Source organism: Camarhynchus parvulus, chromosome 2, assembly GCF_901933205.1.
Source record: "Camarhynchus parvulus chromosome 2, STF_HiC, whole genome shotgun sequence".
NCBI classification, from domain to species: domain Eukaryota; kingdom Metazoa; phylum Chordata; class Aves; order Passeriformes; family Thraupidae; genus Camarhynchus; species Camarhynchus parvulus.
In genome coordinates, this window is record NC_044572.1 from 68,476 (window position 1) to 87,468 (window position 18,993).

At 49.8% G+C, this 18,993-nt stretch overlaps 3 protein-coding genes across 6 annotated transcripts in view; 1 reads left to right on the top strand and 2 right to left on the bottom strand.

The window, feature by feature from the left end:
- The window catches only part of SMARCD3 (SWI/SNF related, matrix associated, actin dependent regulator of chromatin, subfamily d, member 3), a 79,837-nt gene extending 66,596 nt beyond the window's left edge, over window positions 1–13,241 (bottom strand). Inside the window, exons 1-2 of one of the 4 annotated variants that reach the window (XM_030971255.1) lie at window positions 12,974–13,241; window positions 4,228–4,417 (exon numbers count right to left, since the gene is read on the bottom strand). The gene's annotated coding sequence lies outside the window, so the exon portion shown is untranslated. Of the gene's footprint in view, window positions 1–4,227; window positions 4,418–5,662; window positions 6,561–6,943; window positions 7,060–7,427; window positions 7,462–12,973 lie in introns of those variants that run through there. The other 3 variants (XM_030971256.1, XM_030971254.1, XM_030971253.1) reach the window with 3 other exon arrangements.
- LOC115917654 (basic salivary proline-rich protein 1-like) lies at window positions 6,423–7,721 on the top strand. Its single transcript, XM_030971865.1, has one exon. It carries the CDS (start codon window positions 6,423–6,425, stop codon window positions 7,719–7,721), a length of 1,299 nt encoding a protein of 432 aa, XP_030827725.1.
- Window positions 13,242–13,677: 436 nt separating the features above from the next.
- CHPF2 (chondroitin polymerizing factor 2) lies at window positions 13,678–18,626 on the bottom strand. Its single transcript, XM_030943970.1, has 4 exons — window positions 18,355–18,626; window positions 16,070–16,634; window positions 15,443–15,625; window positions 13,678–15,154 (listed from the first exon to the last, which is right to left on the bottom strand). The coding sequence occupies exons 1-4, from the start codon at window positions 18,624–18,626 to the stop codon at window positions 13,892–13,894; spliced, it is 2,283 nt and encodes a 760-aa protein (XP_030799830.1). The 3' UTR covers window positions 13,678–13,891.
- Window positions 18,627–18,993: the final 367 nt, after the last annotated feature.

The window sequence follows — 18,993 nt, forward strand, 5'->3', positions numbered from 1 at the left end:
GCCTGGGGCACTAACTGATGTAGGACTTGCCAAGAGACACTGAAGATGCAAAAAGCAGTAACTAGATAAGGAGCATCCAGTTTTCTGAAATTTGTAAACCACAAATTGTGCCCTAGCTGGTCTGCACATCCCAGGGAGATCTAGGCATAGATCTAGATCTATGCTGTTCTTAGCAGTCCACACTGGTTCACTTCCTTACTAAGATAGGTCTGGACTACCAAGAACAAAACTGGCACAAGAATTACTTACAAACCACATACAGATACCGCTGGACTAGAGACTTTGATTCATACAAGAATGTAAAGTATTTAGAGAACAAGCAGAGGGGCTGGCATGGCCTTTAGAGCTTCAAATCCTTCTTTGCCCCAAGTCAGCCTTGGTCTGCCAAAACCCTTCTTAACAGATATTTGTCCAAGTTCTTAAACCCTCCACTGGCAGAAGGTCTACAAGCAGTATGTCACATTTAAATTTCCAGTGGTTAAACCAGCTTGTCTTTGTGGAAGGTATAAGGCTCACAGTAAGGACCAATGGAAATCAATTAGTGCTCAGTAAAATATGGGTGTCATATCATCCAAAAGCTTCTTTTAGCATAAGATCCATTAATGTGTAAACAACCATGATCAGTGTGGATCAACACCTGGCTTCATGGCTGGGGTTGGTGACTGGCTTCTCCAGTTATGGGATGTTCTTTGATGAATACAGATTACTGAGGAGAGAGAGGATTCACCATCAGCCAGTTCCCTGAGGACCCTGGCATGTGTTTCATCAGGTCCCATGGACTTCTGTATGTACCTGTTCCTCAGGTGGTCTAGGTCCTGATCTACTCCTACAGTGGGCAGAGCTTCATTGCCCTGTCTCTACCATGACATTCAGGGACTCCAGAGATTTGGGAAGAGCAATTACAAGTGAAAACTGAGCAGGAAAAAAGTTGTTGAGTATCTCAGCCTTCTCCATTTTGGTCATCACCAATTCTCCATCTCATTTATTGGGGGAGCAGATGCTGGCCATGAGGGCTGACATCCCAGAAACAACCTGTGTCCTGGCTGATCCCCCAGCACAGACAGCAGGTATGGGGGGGATTATTCCTGTATGCACTTGTCAGACCTCACCCGTGGCCCACAGCACAAGACAAACATGAATCTGTTGGAGCAAGCCCAGAGGAGGCCACAGAGATGCTCTGAGGGCTGAAGCCCCTCTGCTCTGGAGATGGGCTGAGAGAGACAAGAGAGAAGAAAAGGCTCCAGGGAGATTTTCTTGTGGCCTTCCAGTACTTGAAGGGGTCTTGTAAGAAAGACAGAGACCTTTTACCAAGGCCTGTAAGACAGGGCAAGGGACAACACTTTAAAACTGCTGTTTTAAAGAGGGCAGTTTTAGATGAGACCTAAGGAAGACATTTTTAACAATGAGGGAGGTGAAATGCTGGAGCACAGCTAGGTGATCTGTGAAGGTCCCTTCCAACCCATACCATTCTGTCCCTCTGTGACCCACAGTGACTGAGCTTTGTACTTCTCCTGCAACTGCTAAGATTGGCCCCTGTCCACACAGAGCGATCAGCCCGCCAGCCCATTCAGTTACTATGTGGTTACCCCTATGATCTCAAGGAACAAACAAGAATAAAACCCCTCAAGTAACCTTCCATTATGTCCTCTATCCTGAAAATGGAAAGCTTAAAAATCTGCAATTAACATTTTAAAATCATTCCTCACTGATCTCACAGCTGCAAACATAGCTCTTCTGTTCTGTGTAGGCACCACCTTTTAACTGTGACTTCTGTTGTTGCCATGAATCAAAGTATTTGCCAGGGGAAAATGACTGGTTTAATTCTTTAAAATTAATACATTTATAAATTTTCATTATCATACTTTGTTGGGCCTCGCAATTTCACCAAGTCAAATTTCTTTCATATCATAGACTCATAAAACATTAAGGGGTTGGAGTGGACTAAAAGATCATCTAGTCCCAAGGCCCTCTGCCCTGGGCAGGGACACCTCCACTGGACGAGGTCACTCAGGCCTTATCCAGCCCAGCTCTGAGCACTGCCAGAGCCTTCCTGGGCAACACGTGCCAGTGTCTAACTACCTTCACAGGAAACATTTCTTCCTAATATCTAACCTGAATTTCCCCTCTTTCAGTTTGTACCCGTTACTCCTTTTCCTATTACTGCAGTTACTGACAAAGAATCCCTCTCCAGCTCCCCTGCAGCCCCTTCAGACACTTCCACACAACCTTCTCTTCTCCAGACTGAACAGCCCCAACTTTCTCCACAGGGGAGAAAGGGAGCCTGTCTCCAGAGGGGGGTTGCTCATCCAAAGCATACTTGCAAATCAAAGGCCACATGCTGAAAAGGTAAGTTTACATGATTTCCCACTTCAATGCAATAGCTGTGCATATTGCACCCGTAAATATAAAAATATATAACTGGTAAATTGTGTTTTCTTCTCTGCAGTTTAGGATCTTGAAAGGAGCTGAACTACCTTTAAACAAGTAATTTTAAGAAATTTATTCAGAGGCAGTGAGTAAGCATGCCAAATTTGGGGGTAAAAAAGGCAAAAAATACAATGTTGAATCGAATCTTACACTGACATTCTTGGAGCAGGTAAATTCTTCAGTCTAGCTAAGGCCTTCAAGCTAGTTAAGGCTAGTTCTGTTCAGGGAGAAATGTTTCTATCCCTTGCTTTGGGCACTGATCACAGACAGACACAGACACCACCTGTTCATACCAGTACAGAAAACAGAGAAGGCTACAGGACTCTAAGAGGCCAGAAAGGAAAGGATAGGAAGTTTGTCTCTCAAAATCTGAAACCTGTGAATGCAGAGTTTTTTAAAAAATGAAAGGAAGACTAAAACAGCTTTCTATAAAATTCATGAGGTTCTTGTCCAGCACAAAGCTGCCAGTACAGAAATGACAGTGTCATTGTCACTTCCACATCTACTCAGTGAAAATTGGAAACAACTGACAAGGGCACCTGAGGCTGTCAATTCATACCTCACTTGAGGACCACTGAGGAACATTTCCAGAACAAGACCTATTAGCCAGTGTTTGCATTATGAAAACGCTATGGAGAGTGTGCACAGTGCAGCCTTGTGAGCTAGATGAAAAGGCACATAAAGTGTAGATACCTGCTTGGTTCCATGTACCCAGGACATTTCTATATAAAAGCAAAACCTGGATAACTCCCCTGGTATAACACCTGAACTCCTAATCCTTCACAGTTTAAATTAAGAACCATTCAATTCCTCCAGCTGCATCTTTCCAGAAAAGATAGGCTTCTGGAATGCTGTTCAATTCAAGGAGAAATCACCAAATTCTAGGTGTTAGCCCAAGCACTCTGCTTGGAAACCACGGTGGCTGCACTGCACTGGGCAAAGAGATAGTGCCGGGTGATAAAGAGAACAGAATGTTAACATTAACACCTTCATCAAAAACCTGAAGGAGTTTTCATACACAAGCCCTTCCAATTCCAGTGAGAATTGTTATAACCTAGGCTGTTTATTTCCAAAGCAAAATAGTATGCATTTCTTCTACCACACAATTTCCACTACCAGTGAGGTGACCTGTGTAGGCTGTGAAAGGTGAGAAGTCACCAATCCAGGAGTGGCAAAAACAAAAGTCCCCTACAGCCTTGCTGTGCACTGGCTGGGAAAACAGACACGTGGATATTTGCAGTGGAAGCAACAGGAAGAACGTAACTAATGGTAGAAAATGAGGATGTGAGTGGCAGATTTGGGCACCTTATCATGGAGATGACCAGTGTCCATCCAGCAACAGCAGGTACTGAAGAAATCTTCCTAGCTGGGAAGAGCTAATTTAAACCTGCACTGAGAAGCATGGAAACCCCACAGATCAATAACCACCTGACAAGAACTAATCACGTTTACTTGTGGCAAATGGAGTAATGAATTACCACAAAGGAGTAGTAGCAGCCCACATTCGGCTGCTATTCCTCCTCCTCTTAGCAACTGCATCCTCCAGTGTCACTTCCTCTGAGCCAGTCCACTCTGCCAGATCAGCATCTTCCTGCCAACACTAGCACAAACTATCACACAAGTAACTGGCTATTCAAGTGACCAGTTTATGTCAGCAGCAGCAAGCTGGCATCTTAGCATTTATTTCACAACACAGTATTTCCCATATGCCCAAAGGCAAACATTTTCCATCCCCAGTCCAAAGCACAGACACATCCTTCCTGACTAAAACAGGTCACTTTTCAAAGAGCTAAAACCTACCTGTATCAGACAAGGCAGCTGAACACCTGGAGTCACATCTGTACAGAGCAAGAGGAAGCAAGAAACTTATCCTGTGGATGGAGCAGGAGACCAGATATTATGTCATGGTGAATTAGCAGGAGATGTTCTCATTGACCTTAAGCAGGAACAGCTCTAAGACAGCAGGCTGAGGATGCATTTGGATCCAGCTCTGAAAAGAGAAAGTACATACTGAGTGAGAGGGAAATAACATACAATAAAAATAACATTTCCTAGAACAGCATAAACCCATGTGACACTTCATAAGCAGCACAACTTGTGGAAAAAGAGAGGGGGGAGAAGAGTAAGAAAGAGAAGATGAGACTGACATAGCAGTTTGGGACTTGTCTGGAGACTGTGCACATAGCTGCATGACCAGGCTGCCAGGACAGCAGTTTTGCCCAGGCACTGGCCCATCCATGTAGGCTCTTCAGTTTCCCCACAGGACCCACCTTGTATTTGTGGAGTGTGGAAAGAACACAAAGGTTACTGCTTGCCTATAACCTGTCAACCTATTGAGCAGGCTCTGATAAGAACCACAGGGTGGGTAGGATTGGAGTGGACTCCTGGAATTTACCTGTCCCAAGAAGCAAGGGTATTGTCTCACACAGAGGTTCTCAACCTTGGGAAAGCAGGCCAGTTAAGGAACATTAACCAAGTCAGTTTGCTTGCATCCTTAAAAAAACCAATTCCTTAAAGAACTCAAAATCCACTTCTACCAGAACACTCCAGCATTTTATCAGGCACCATTAGCTGCCCGACTAGGTTAAGGAGAGTGTGGCAGACTGGAAAAATTAATGATCCTACAGATTTAGGGCATAGTCAGGCAGCTTCAGTGTCTGCATGCTATGATAGCTCCCAAAGAAGACAAATCAGGCTAAGAAGGAAAAGGACCTGTTCCACGGGAAGACCTGAGGCAGCTGCACCTGCACATACAAAGCTCTGCACAGCAGCTCCTGGCAGCTCTGTGCTGTAGCTGATGAAGAAAAGCAGCATTACAGCAGAACAGGTGTGAGCACCAGCACACAAAGCATGCTCAAGCATAAGCTCACACCTAGACATGCAAATAGAAATCACTGCTCAAAGAAGGGATAGCCGAGAAAGGGAAGTAGGAGCATTGCAGTGCCAGCCTGGGCAGTGCCAGGCAGCATGAGGAGAGTGGATAACTCCACCACGGACAGGACCAAGGCTCTGGATCTAGTGGGGTCAAGAAAAGGGAAGAACAAAGGGCAAAAAGAAGATATTGGTGAATTCTGCTGGAACAGAGCTGTAGTCAAGGAAGGACAGGCAGACAGGGGCTGAGGCAAACACTGCAGTGGAGGCAGCGCAAGTGAGAAGGGAGAGTGCACGAGGTACAGAAAGGAACATTACTGCAGCGCTGAGGAGAAGGAGGAGAGCAAAGGCTGAGTGTCCTCACCCTGCCTTAGGGGCAAGGCCAAGCTGCAAGTTCCTCCTCACAGACAGCTCAGCTCGTTTGGTTGGTGGTGTCCCCATGGAAAACAGCAGATTGTTGATTGCTCCTGAGACAACACCAAGGAACTGGTTATTTTCAGAAGCTGCAGGACTTCCTTGGATGGGTTGTAGGGTGAAGTCTCCAAGAAGGGCAGTGCTGACAGCACCAGGCAAGGATAATGCACACTCTCCCAAATCATGCTAACTGGTGAATGACATTGCTTGCTCCTCAGTCCCCCATTTCAATTTGACCTCAATTTCTCCCAGCAGCAACTTGCACACAGGGATCCTCCACAGGCCATGGTGATGGAGGGAACAGAGAAGAGTTCAGGCTTCAGGGAACAGGAGGGAGGGAAGGAGCAGCAATCTCCAGCAGCAAACTCCTGGTGCCAAAGTGAGATGGTTTGCATGAGTGGGAAGTCAGGAGATATTCCAGAAGGCCACACAGAGCATCAGTCTCCCACAGACACAAACCTGTTAGTCCTGAGAGAGTATCTTGGACCATGTATTTCCCTCTGAAAACAGAACTGAGAGGCATCTTAGAGGCAGCAAATCAAATACTCTCTCTCAAAAGCTCCTGCCATCTCCTGTGTGAAGGCTGGTTGTTCCTGGAGCACCACAGACAGCAGTCAGTTAGATGCAGGGCAGCGCTGGGCTGTCTCCAGGGACAGGGTGTTAAGAAGAGGACTCCTCTCCAGAGGATGGATGGACCATGTCAGGGCAGGATGGACGAATCCAGAAGAGTGATGATGTCTCCCTCGGTAAAGTCAGTCCCTGCTAAAGGAGACCCTCCCGAGGGGGCCTGCAGCCCACATTCGGGAACGGTACACGAGCACTGGGCTCCCCCTTTCTGCCTGCCCTCCAAGCGAGCCGAGCTCCAGTCAGGCAGCGAAGCCGGGGGGCTCGGCAGGGGCGGCGGGGCCAGCGCTGGGACAGCCGGCGGGGCTGCACCGCCCAAAGCCGAGCCCGCGGGCAAGATCAGAGAGCGCGGCAGGGCCAGCCTGCTCCGGCCGCGGCTCCACGAGCGAGCGGCGGCGGAGGAAGGCGGCACCGCCGGGCGGTACCGGCGGCGCAGGGTCCGCCTGGACTCCACCAGGCTCCGGCCAGGCAAGCCCTGCGGGCAGAACCCCGGCGGGAGCAGCAGCGGCACTGCCCGGGGTCCGTGCCCGGCCCTGGGGCACCGCCGGCGGGGGCGCCCCGCAGCTGCCCGGGGCCGGGCCGGGGCAGGGGCCCGAGGGGCGCTCACCGTCCCGTCCATGCTCCGCTCCCGCCGCGGCCGTCCGCGTGCGGAGCGCCTGCGCGGCGCTGCGGAGAGCGGCCAGGGACCGTCGGTAAAAGTGCATCTCGCCCGCCGCACCGGGGCGGAGGGTCCCGCACCGGGAGCCCGGCCCCGGCCGCGCTGCGGCGGCGGGAGGGGCGGCGCAGCCGCGGCCCCTGCCCCGCTCCCAGCCCGCGGGGGCGGTGCGGCACGGAGCTCCTCCCGGGGACAGGTGGGTGCGGCGCCCACGCCCTCCCAGCCCTACGGGCCGCTCCGGCTCTGCCGCCTCGACGGAGCTCGAGAGGGACGGACCGGCTTTAGGTCCGCGCCGCCGCCGCCAGGGTCCCCAGCCCCCGCCGCCCCTGCTTCCGCCGCCACAGGCACCCCGTTCTCTCCCCAGCAGCGCCCCCAGCACCCCGGAGCCCCCTCGCTGTGGCAGCCCCCAGCCCCGCACCCAGCGCCCAGCACTCACCGCCGCCCCCTGCCGCCCCCGCCGCCGCAGCCCCGGCGCCCTCGCAGCGCTCCGGCCGCCGCCGCCGCCGCAGCCTCCGCGCGCTCCCCAGCGCCGCCTGCCGGCCCCGCTCCGCATCACCCCCGGGCCGCAGGGCCCGACGCAGAGCCCCCGCCCCGCCCGGCCCGGCCCCAGCACGGCCCGGAGCGCTTCCGACCGCTACCGAGAGGGACTCGCACCCACAGCGACCGGGCCGGGGTTCACCGGGAGGCAGTGAGAATTCCAGTGGCGATGGGGACGGGAGTAGCAGGATGAGAGAGTAAACAGGTCGGGGAACTCCGAGGCACGTCCAGTCCTTCAAACTCAGAACCGGCCCAGAGCTGCGATCCACCATCCGCACACTTTGCCTTGTATTCAGGAGCTGGTGGCTCCCGGGAGGGTGGAGATGAGGGTCCTGGGCCTGGCGGGCTACGGGTCTGAGGTACGGTGTCAATTGTAACAGGAAAAGGAAAATTGCTTCTTAAACACCCAGAGGGAGATCTCTGCGACATGCACTTTGACAGAGCGATTAGAAGGAACCCTCAGTGTAACTTGCCAAAGCCCTGCAGTCCATGGGGATGAGGGAAGTTCGGACAGAATGAGCGCTGACATTGAATGCTTTGGAGTAATGATCCAAGGAGCTGTGAGGAAGCGGTGAAAGGACTGAGCTCCACCTGCAAGGACCCAAGCAAACCTGACAGCTTCACATGCTCAAAACCAGTGCAAGTCTAAAAGATAAAGTAAAATATTGCAAAGATCACAAGGTGGATTTAAGTCTTAGTGGGTGTTTTTAAGGAGGGACTGTACACATGCTTTTGGCTTTTTCACTACATTTTCTGTGTCACATTTTCAAGCTTTTTCCTATGGTTATTTGTACCAGCAAAACACTGTTGCAAATGCAAAATGAGCTTCTGTGGTACCTGTCACCAGAAAATTGCCCCCTTTGAGAATCCATGAGCAAGGGTTGAGCATGCATGCTGGGAAGAGAAGGTAAGTGCCGAGTACACACGGGAAAGAGCTCATAATGGGACAGGGTGACTGCCTTGGCTGAAGGACAGGTCTGGGAAGTGATGAGCCCTGGGACAGGGGGGCATGAAAGCATCTGGTATAGTGGAGTTCAGGCCATGACCCCTGGCTTGAGACCAAGCTGGCAGCTGGAACCTGCACACGCTCTGCAGTGCTGTACAGAATATTTCACAATGGATGTGTGACAAGGCAATGCTCCAAGCCAAACAGAAGACAGCGAGCTCCTCTGAAAAGAACTTTTGTGCTGGAGTTGAGAATGGAGGAGTGTGCTGGGCAAGAATACCTTGCTGTAGCTGGGGAAACGTGTTATTGAGAGCATCCTGTCCTCTCTCTGCTCATCTGACCAACAGCAACTCCAGAACTTCTGTGAAGCAGTTTAGACCATCTGCAAGACCTGGGCTGCACTCTCCAGTGTGCTGGGAATTGTCTCTGCAGCACTTTGGGGTGAAGCAGCTTGTGAGCTGTGTCTGAGTGCAGGACCTGCCCAGACAGACCTGAACTCTGCTCAGGTGTGCCCCAGGAGCAGAGGGGAGGCCACCCTGGGCACATCCTCCCCAGGGAGACGGGCTACTCGTCCAGGTCACATGGCAGAGGCACATGATTTATATTCTGGTCTTGGAGAAGACTGATGAACACTATGATTAGATACAATATCTGAGTTCACAGCATCTGGGTTTGGGTTGTTTTGTTTTTAAGGTATACTTGTTAACTTGGGATAGAGTAGCAGCTCTGTCACAGATGAAAAGGCGGAGAGTCTATTTTTACCTATTTCTTGAAGTCAAAAAATGCAGCTGGGACAGAAGCTTCTTTGTTTGTTACATATACTACACATCCTTCTGTAGGATCAACAGATTATTCCAACAGGATATGTCAGCCAGTTTAAAACACGCAATGGATGAAATTACCTTCACAACTGAAGACAAGGAAGAAAAATATCCATTGCTGTGGACCCCAAAGAAAATGAAGTATACACAAAAGTAAACACACCCAGTGCATGTTGGGGAAAGCAGAGACATCACATAAGGGTGTGCATTTCTTCAGGGCTACAGGATCAAACCTGTCAATCATGGTAATTTATCTTCCTGGCCAGTACATGACCCCACTGCAGTATACAGACTCGGTATCATGATCCCCATATCGTGCATCATTTCTGGCTGAAATAAAGTTCATCCTTAAAAAAAGATCTAGTCTTTTTTAGCACAAGAGAAAAAATGGTGGCACAGAGTCAAATCATAAGCACACCTGACTGATTTACCCTCTCCCTGACACTGTCTGCTTAGAAAAAAATCACTAAAATAGGGTAGACAAAGTGCTCCCTCCCTGGCAGCTCTCCTAACGCTTACAGATTTGTAATTCAGAGACCTGCTGTGCCAGAGGTTTTGGCTTTGTGTTTTAACAGCCTTTGATAGATTTCTCTTTTGCAAATTTCATCCACTGTGTAGTGACAGTCATGAAATGTAAGGCCATGAAGGACTTACTCTACCCACTTACATTTGACAAGTAAGTTCACACTTGCCTCCGATGATCTCTGTTACACAAACCAAGTAAACTGTAGCACATGGGAAAAGTTACCACTGTAATTCCACTAGCTACTCACTTTCAGCACTGAAAGCATGTGCCTGTTTTCCTTTGGAATTAAATCTGCTGCAGTTATGTCTTATCCCTGGACAACTAAAAACTGCTTTAGTATCCAATGTTTTCATTTTGTACATGTACGCACACACCCTAATCAGATCACTCACAAACCTTCTAAGAGTCCATAGACTCATAGGAAGCTTTGGGTTGGGAAGGACTTTTAAGGGCCCTCTAGTCCCACCCTGCCAGGGTGGGGAAATGTCCCTGCAGGGACATTTCCAACTCATAATAAGGTCACTCCAAGTCCCGTTCAACCTAGCCTCAGAGACCTCCATGGATGAGGTTCTTTGGGCAATCTCTGCTAGCGCTTTCCAGCCTCATTTTAAAAATGGTCTCTTATCTAGTCTGCATCTACCCTCTTCTAGTTTAAAACTGTTAAACCTAGTTTAAAGTCATTACCCCTTGTCTTACAGGAGTTTTGCATCTCACATTGTAAAATACTTCTTACAATCTTGAGGTATGTTTTGTGAACCTCAAACATTCTTCTTTGTTCCCTAGAAGCCTTAAAAATAGGCTGTGTACTATGCCACCAGGGCCCTTCTTGCTGTCTCATATCAACAGCATCTGTTTCCCCCAGACTGTCTACCTGTAAAGATCTGTGATATCATGTCTTAGATCTATACTTTATAGGGCTGGGACAGAGCCTGGGCATTTGTGTCTGAAACAGTGGGTCCAAGAAAAATAAAGCTGCTTGCACTTTAATACAGTCAATTTCTTTACAGACTTACCTTTTTTTAACATGGAGTTCTCTCTGGAGGAGTGATACACCATCTTCCCCAAGCACGCAAGTTTGCATTTGACTGTTCTAAGACAAAAGTCTATATGAAGGGCCTTACTCTGCTACACACTCTTCTTCACTATTATCCTCTCTTCATGACTTTTTTGCATATTTTTACATTTCTGCTGATTTTATTTGTAGAGATCGTATATTTGTTTCCAAATAATCAATTAAGTGTCAAACAACTGGCTGGAGAACTGTCCCGCAGATAAAAACCAGAATCTCCAGCTTATGGATTGGGCAGTTTTCTGGCAGTATTTCCTGTCTTTCCTTTCCCACAGAGCTGGATTGTAAAAAATAGAAGAATCAGCTTCCAGCTTCCCTCAGCTTTCTCCCAAGATACAAGATGCTCTTAAGAATTTTAAGTTCTGTGTAGCATTGCACCATCATCTGACATACCCTGAACACAGGCAGGGGCTTGCCAACAAGAAGTTGGCAACAACATTCCTGGCTTTTGGGTTACATCCATCAAATCTCACTATCCTGTTTCCCATGATTCTCTTTCTTCTCTAATGAGGACTCACCAATGATTCTTGCTTGCCCCATGTCATTTCAAACCCTTTCCTTTAGCAGCTTGTTTTACATCCCAGACATCCCCACCTGTCACATCCCCTACAGCTCTCAGTCAGCAATTCCTGACAGCCAATTCCTGCATCTCTCCCAGGTTAATGCTCAGCTTGGTGACATGGCACCAGCTGTGTCCCTGTGCAGAAGATCTGCTGCTTGCTTAGTTTCTTACAGAACCATGTCCTGTGCCAGTGCTTCCAGATGTGTTATGTAGAACAATGATCCATGGAATTCTCCTTGAATATTACACTGTACTGAAACCTGCAATTACAAGCTCTGTATCCTTGCTGACACTGGGAAGTTATTTTTCATGCACCAGAATCTCTTTTGCATTCAAGATGAGCACACCATCCCCAAGGCGAGCAGCACTGGAATTTTCACTCTGTCCATCTGTGGCACATGATCCCACCTGGCAGTCGCTGCATCCCATGGAGAACATTAACCTGAGCACACACAGGCCTGTGCTGCTCACAGGGCAACAGTCAGACCTGGCTTGGCTGCACAAACCCCTTGCCCACCAGACAGTCTCAGCCAGCTCATCATACAGAAATGCCCGTGGGCAGCTCTTGGTCATGCCCAGCCATTCTGCCACTCACATGGCCTGGTGTTTGTTTAACAGTGAGGCAAGAAATTCTCATTCATACATCCTTTCTGTGTGACAGCAAGAATGAGGAACAGAGTTCTTTTCTTGCACTCTTATAATGGCTCTAATTGCAAAAAAGAGAGAATCAGCTCTGCAGGTGGGGTCTGCAGGACATGCTGGGTGTGGATCAGAGGCCCACTTGGGGCTCCCCACATCTAAAGGATATGAGATGATGTACACTACTCTTTCGTGTTTGCTCTAACACATTATATTTTAAATAGCACCCTACACAGCCCAAGTCCCTTTCCTACTTGGATCATAATGGATCAGGACCTCCTCATACAAAGCAACCCTTATATTAAAAAAAGATTTCCCAGAAAATTGCCCTTGTCCTCATTCTGTGAATGTGTGCTCACATGTTGCATATAGGTAAAGATTTATAAAATAAGGGCCTTGTTAACCTTGTAAAATCATGGCTTAGGCCTGCTACTTTGGCTAAGTAGAAGAGGACTATGGGAAAGTGACTCATCTGAATTGGAGATAGAAAAACAAGTTATGTAACCATTACGTGCTCACATTGTGGTGAATGCTGGTTAGTTGAATTACATTTGGCATGCTAAAATGGAATGTTACTGATAACAGCCTAACTACTTAAAAAGGCCTGTTTTTTGCAATAAAGAGCTCTCCTTTGCACCTGCCTGGGGACTCTGCATTGCTCTGCTTCATTCGCTTAGCAACAAACACTCATCCCCATAAGGCACTGCAAACAGCTGTGATCCTCCCATGTAAATGTAACTGAGACGTGCCTTACTTAAATAAGAAAATCTGAAATTTCTACCCAATTTGAACCAGTGTTCCTGACTTTGAATACTTCTTTCAAGCTTTTCTAATTTTCCAGCATCTCTTTTGTTGCCCACACCAGACCTTCACTTCGCTCACCTCATGAGATGAGTGTAGCAAATACAACCTCTCTCCTTCAGCAGTGACCCTGCAGCGTTGAACAGGGTCAGTCACACTTGCCGGCTTGTCACATAAATTCACAAGCTCACATCAGGGCTTTGATTTCTGGGATGCTGGCTGGAGAAATGATACTGGAAAGCTGAAAAAGTAAAAGGATTAGTGGGGTCCTGGTGGATACCAAGCTAAACATAAGCCAGCAGCATTCCCTCGGAACAAAGGTGGCCAACAGCACCCTGGGCCACAGCAGCAGGACAGTGGCCAGCAGGTCAAGGACAATGACCTGTCTCCTCAAGAAGTTTTGAACTGTAAATGTTACTCTACTGTAAATCCTCTACTGCTGGGAGTCTCCATCCCCAAGATATTTAAACTGGAACCACTCTATACCTTTGGAAGAGCCAAAACCACCAAAGTGAAAGTGGTTGAATAGCTTTGTCCAGCTAACCCAGACAAGCTGTGTTTACACCTCTTGAAAAAGTGAAATGCATAAACACAAAGGAGGGTGCAACAACAGCCCTGAGAATAGCACAGTCAAGGTAACTTTGTCCAAGTACACAGCTCATACTCATTCTCTCCCTGCACTGCTCAGCAGAATTACATAGCTTTAAGTAAGGTCCCTTCTACAGCTTGTTTACGTCCCTCATCCCAGAGGCTGCAAAGTTTACAAGTGATGACATTACTCTGCCTGGAAAGAAAATTAAATTTATTTTAAAAAACCCCCAAAACAAAACAAACCCCCTTTACTGAAATAGCCTCATTCCATAGCCCATGTGCCTCAGGGTCTGGGAAAGCCTTCCTCCTCCCTTGACCTCACATACCCTTCACCCATGGCAAGGCTGGGAAGGGGATGGAAAGTGCCGAGTGTTAAGGTGCTGAGAAGCTCTTGATGTTTCTCATCTCTCAAGTGCTGTTGGCCTGTTCCTGCTCAAAGAGGGCCATGGCTAAATGTGAGCGGGATGCAAGTCCTTCCAAGTTACTGAGCACACAGCGGTGGTACAGCTCCTCGCTGAGCCGGGGATTGCAGCTTCTCTGTGTATATTTCTGCACTAGCCCCGGCTCCACAGCCCTGAACAGGTGCAGGCCAGAATAGTGCAGGAAGACATCAAATACCTCCATGCTCTCCAGCACCTCATCTCGGTCCAGGATATCAGCTGCGAGCTTGGTACGTGCTGTCATATAGTCAGAATTATAAAAGCAGGCCTCAGCAAAAGAATGTCTGTCAAAATGCCCGTCCCTCAGGAAGTCAGTGTTGGAGGATGCTGTCTGCTCACCACGGTACACCAGCGCAGGGTTGAACTCCTGGAAATGCACAGGGAAGAAGACTTGCCAGTTGCTGATGGTATTCATGCGGCAGCGGTTCAGAAACTCCATGTTGATTTCGGTCCAGACGCTGGCCAAGAAAAACAGTGTGTCCACAGGGTGCTTCTTTGAGACTATATCCATGAGCTTGACTTGCGATGGTACCTCAGTTTTAACACTAATCCATGGGATTTTAACGTCGGCATAGCGTTTCTCTAGCTCTCCTACCATGGCTTTGACTCCAGCAAAAACATCCATCTGACCAACTCTCTGGGCATCGTAGGGATGGTAGATAAAAAGCAAAGTCAGCAAGGCATTATCATGTGTGTCCAGTGTGTTCATAGCAAACATATCCAGGAAGTTTGCTACAAAATCCAGGTCCTGCACTGTCAAGGGAAGCACCAATTGCACTCGTGTGGCCTCTGTCACATATGGCATGGGAATAATTTCCACCTTGCTTAAGGGTCGGACCAAGCTGACTCGCTTGGCCAGAACATGACTGTGACCCTTCTGGGTGGCAGCCTCCAGGAGCAGGTCCAGGGTGTATTCCATGCCCCGTGTGGGGTCGAAGCGCCGGTAGCCATTCAGCAGCTGCCGCTTGCTGAAGCGGAGCAGGGGCTGATAGAGACGGTTCAGCTGCTCCACCGCAGACTCGATGATCTCACTGACATCTGCCTTACTGGCTCCAGAGAGCTCACACTTTGGGGAGCCGTCAGGACAGGAGAACAGGTGCTGTTCCGTGAAGTAGTCCCAGCTGATCACCTCAAAACGAGACTTTGGAAGGAACGGGGCATTAATGCCCACAGGCCAGGTCACACCTGCCTCACCTGCAGGGGTCAGTGCTGTGAGGTTCCTGATCTGCATCTGTGCAGAGAAAGAGCACAAAGTGATCACCACTATGTTCTCAAAGAGCTCTAGGCCAGCTCCTCCCCAGGCCCACCTCACCACCTACAAGTGTACATGGGTAGTGTCACACCGGGAGTTTTGGGTAATGTGGTATCAGAAGTTCTGTTTCTGAGACAAGGGACTACAGCTTGTGTCTGACTGACAGTTGCCCACAAACAGAAGCAATGATCTTCCTCCAGTGTGCTGAAAATGAAGGAAATCCTCCCTTGGGTCAAGGAGTTTTTGCAGGCAGCCCTCCCCACATACCTGGAGGTCCTGGATCTCCTGATAGACTCTGTCCAGCTGGATCCTGCTGAACTGCTTGTGCAGCCGGTACATCAGGGTCATGTCAGAAACAGGGTGCACTGCAAGAGCTGCTTGGAAGTCCTCTTCCTCCTCCTTCTCCGGCTCAGTATTCTTGGCTAGCTCATAAGTGCGATAATGCTGGCCCTGAAGCAGACAAAAGCCAGAAAGACTGGCATGGAACTTGAGTTCACAGAGCAGCTTCTCCTCACCCCATACACACGTCTGCCCTTCTTTCCATACTGACTGCAATATCCAGAAAAAAAAAGGGGAAAGTTGTCCCTCCCACCCTGCACTGCATTCGCACTTGCTTCACTACCAACATACATTTTATCATGCCTTCAAAAACCTGTGAATCAGCCCTGCCAGTTAGGCTGAAAATTAAATCCTGTGTGTGCTCTCTCCCTCATCATCCCAGCTGTGATTCTGGCCCCCTCCCCACCAATGCTGCCATAGCATAGAGCCCTTCCTTCCTCTGGAACTCACAGCAGCAGCTCACAAAAAAGCCTCTTGGCTAAGCAGTTGAGAATGAATCAGATTCTGGGCTTTGTCAGGCTCAGCTAACACAAAACCTGAGCAGGGAGGTAGTACCTGGAGCTGGGAAACACAAGTGATGCCAAGGAAATCAATGATGCAACGACCTAGCCACTCATCTGGGCGCACACTGAGGATCTCATTGCGGCAGCTGTCCAGGTGTGGGTGGAGCTTTAGCAGGAGGCTCCGGGATAGCAGGTAGCCAAAGCCCCCGTGACAGTACCGGGCCTGCTCGTCTCCCCCAATGAACTCCTCCGCTCGCCCCAGGTACACATCTTGGTTAATGCTCAGGTGTGTCACCAGAGCCTTGACCTGCTCAGCTTGGGTGTAGGCGTCATCCTGCATGATGTAGAACCAGTCATAGTCAGAGCCAAAATGTTGATGGATATAGTTCATGGTCTCATACATGAGCCAAATGGGCCTCTCGTCACCGTGGGCCACCAGCACCATGCCATGGGGCACCTTGGCACCGCGCAGCCCGGTGAAGTACAGCAGGCGGGGGAAGTGGTGGGCCACGGTCTTGTTCACTGCCACGGCCAGCGTGTTCAGCGTGGCCTTGGAGGTCAGCACAGCCACAAACAGCCTCTCATGGAATCCCAGTTCTGTCTGAATGTAGCGAGTTCTGTAAAGGAAGTACATACTACATGACAAACAGCTGGAGGAGAAAAAAAAATCAAACAATTATGGTAACTTGGGACAGGTCATTAAATGCTGGAATCTACCCAGGGCGAAAAAGTCAAGCCTGGTCATAGAGGCTGAAGAGAAGACTCACTAGTGAAAATCCCATTTTGTAAAAACACTTGCTTCTTTCAAGGTAGCTAGAATCTCACATTATCTATCTGAGCTAGAAAACTGTGCCAGTGCAATTAAAATTAAAATACCACAGAGCTAACCACTTGGAGCTTAGTACACAGTGCAGCTTAGCAGGTATGCTCAACAAAAGCACAGGAATGATTGTTGAGGAGTCTCTAGTGCTGGTGGCTGAGGTGTGCTGGGGTACACCAGCTGCACATGGGGCCCTGGGTGCTGGGAGATCACTGAAGAGCCAGGCCATGAGCCAGCAATGGGTGCTGCTTTCTGGCTTCACAAACCCCTGCACAAAGCCCTGCAGGGCCCAGTGAACAATGAGAAGACTCCAGACCAAAAACCACCACTGCACCAAGGGGCACATGAGGAAAAATGCGAAGAGAATACACAGACTGTGGGGGCACAAAAGTCCAGGGGTCCCTTTGTTCAGGGTCCCTCTGCAGAGGCACCACCCTGAGCTGTTATGGTGTTGCTACACCATAAGGGAAATACTAAGAGAAACCAAAGAGACTCTGCTATAGGAAACCCGGGGCCAAGGAAACCTGTCTGGCAGTATGAGTGTGGTGCGTGGAAGGAGCTGAGCAGGAATACCCAGATTGGCTCCTTGGTGGTCAGGCAGGAAAATTTCCTTAACACATACACTATGATTAATTGTCCAGTATTTTCCTAACAAGCAGACCAGTTAAAACAAATTTTGAAGAATAATTTAACATGTTCTATTAAACACAAGTAACAAAACAATCCCCAAATCCCAGAATGGTCTGGGGCAGAAGAGACCTTTAACATTATCTAGTCCCAACATCCTGCCACAGGCAGAGACATCTTCCACTAGATGCTCCAAGCCCTGTCCAACCCAGCCAGGGACACTTCGAGGGATGGGACAGCCACAACCTCTCTGGGTAACCTGTGCCACTGCTTTGCCATCCTCACAAGAAAGACTTTCTCCCTAATATCTAATCTAAACCTACTCCCCTTCAGTGTGAAGTCATCCCCCCTTGTCCCATCACTCCACGTCCTTGTTAAGCAGTCTCTCTCCATCCTTCTTGGCTGTTCCCTTTGCAGTACTGTAAGGCTGCAGCTAGATCACTGAGAAGCTTCTTTTCTCCAGACTGAACAATTCAAATTCTCTCAGCCTTTCCTCCACTCCTCCAATCATCTTGGTGGCTTCCTCTGGACTCACTCCAACAGGTTGATGTCCTTTTTGCGTTGGGGACCCCAGGACTGGATGCTGCATTGCAGGTGGGGTCTCACCTGAGCAGGGCAGAATCATCCTCCCTGTACTGAGAAGAAATATTCTCACTCTTCTTAGGCAATTTTGCTGCCTTTTTCCCCCTCAGGTTAATTTCCTGAACGCATCTCTTACATCCCTTATAGCAACAATCTTGGCCGTTACCGTGGTGCACCACACTATTACCACACAAGTTATTTCAAACAGCAAATTTCACCTTGAACCTGTTCAATTACACGAAGATTTAAAAGTTCTCACGAGAATATTATCCTTGAAGAAAATCCAGGCCAGAAAAAGCATACCTTACCTGAGCACTTTTTTGTAAGGCTTGTTGGGGTCTCTGTAATACGGCACAATCCGCGGCCTGAAGTCCTCATGGCCCGGGCCCGGCCTCCCCTCCGCTGCCTCGGGCGGATCTCCGCGGGCGGGCGGCGCGGGCGGGCCCGGTGCCAGACAGCGTTCCTCAGCCGCGCCGTGGCTCCAGGAGGCGCGCAGGAGGCTCAGGCTGCAGCCCAGAGACAGCCCGAGCAGGAGCGGCAGCGCGGGCCGCAGCGCGCTCAGCACCGCGCCCAGGCGCATCGCGGCACCTACGGCCAGGCCGAGCTCCCGGGGCAGCCGCAGGACATGGCGGACGCGGGGCGCTCGGGCGGCAGCGGTCCCACGGGACGGCGGCCCCAGGGCTCTGTTACCCTCAGGCCGGTGACCGGACAGACGGCGAGCCGCAGTTTCGGGACAGAGGCGCGGGGAATGACGGCGGCCTCAGCCGGGCCGCGCTCCGCCGCTGCCACCTCACCGGCCACATCGCCCCGCGCGCTTCCGCTTCCGCTCTCGCTGCGGCCTACCGGCCGCTCTGGCCCGCGCCGCCGGCGCCTCTATGGTACCTGCGGGGGCGGGGCCGGGCCGGCGCGCGGCATACCGGGAGGCGCGGTGGCGTGCGGACGGCGCT

Excerpts from the sequence above, each read along its gene's own strand:
- LOC115917654 (XM_030971865.1), top strand. The coding sequence starts at position 6,423 with ATGGACGAATCCAGAAGAGTGATGATGTCTCCCTCGGTAAAGTCAGTC.
- CHPF2 (XM_030943970.1), bottom strand. The coding sequence starts at position 18,626 with ATGCGCCTGGGCGCGGTGCTGAGCGCGCTGCGGCCCGCGCTGCCGCTC. Across the intron at positions 16,635-18,354 it reads CCTTACAAAAAAGTGCTCAG|AACTCGCTACATTCAGACAG; the intron begins GTAAGGTATGCT and ends CTTCCTTTACAG. Across the intron at positions 15,155-15,442 it reads AGGAGATCCAGGACCTCCAG|ATGCAGATCAGGAACCTCAC; the intron begins GTATGTGGGGAG and ends TTCTCTGCACAG.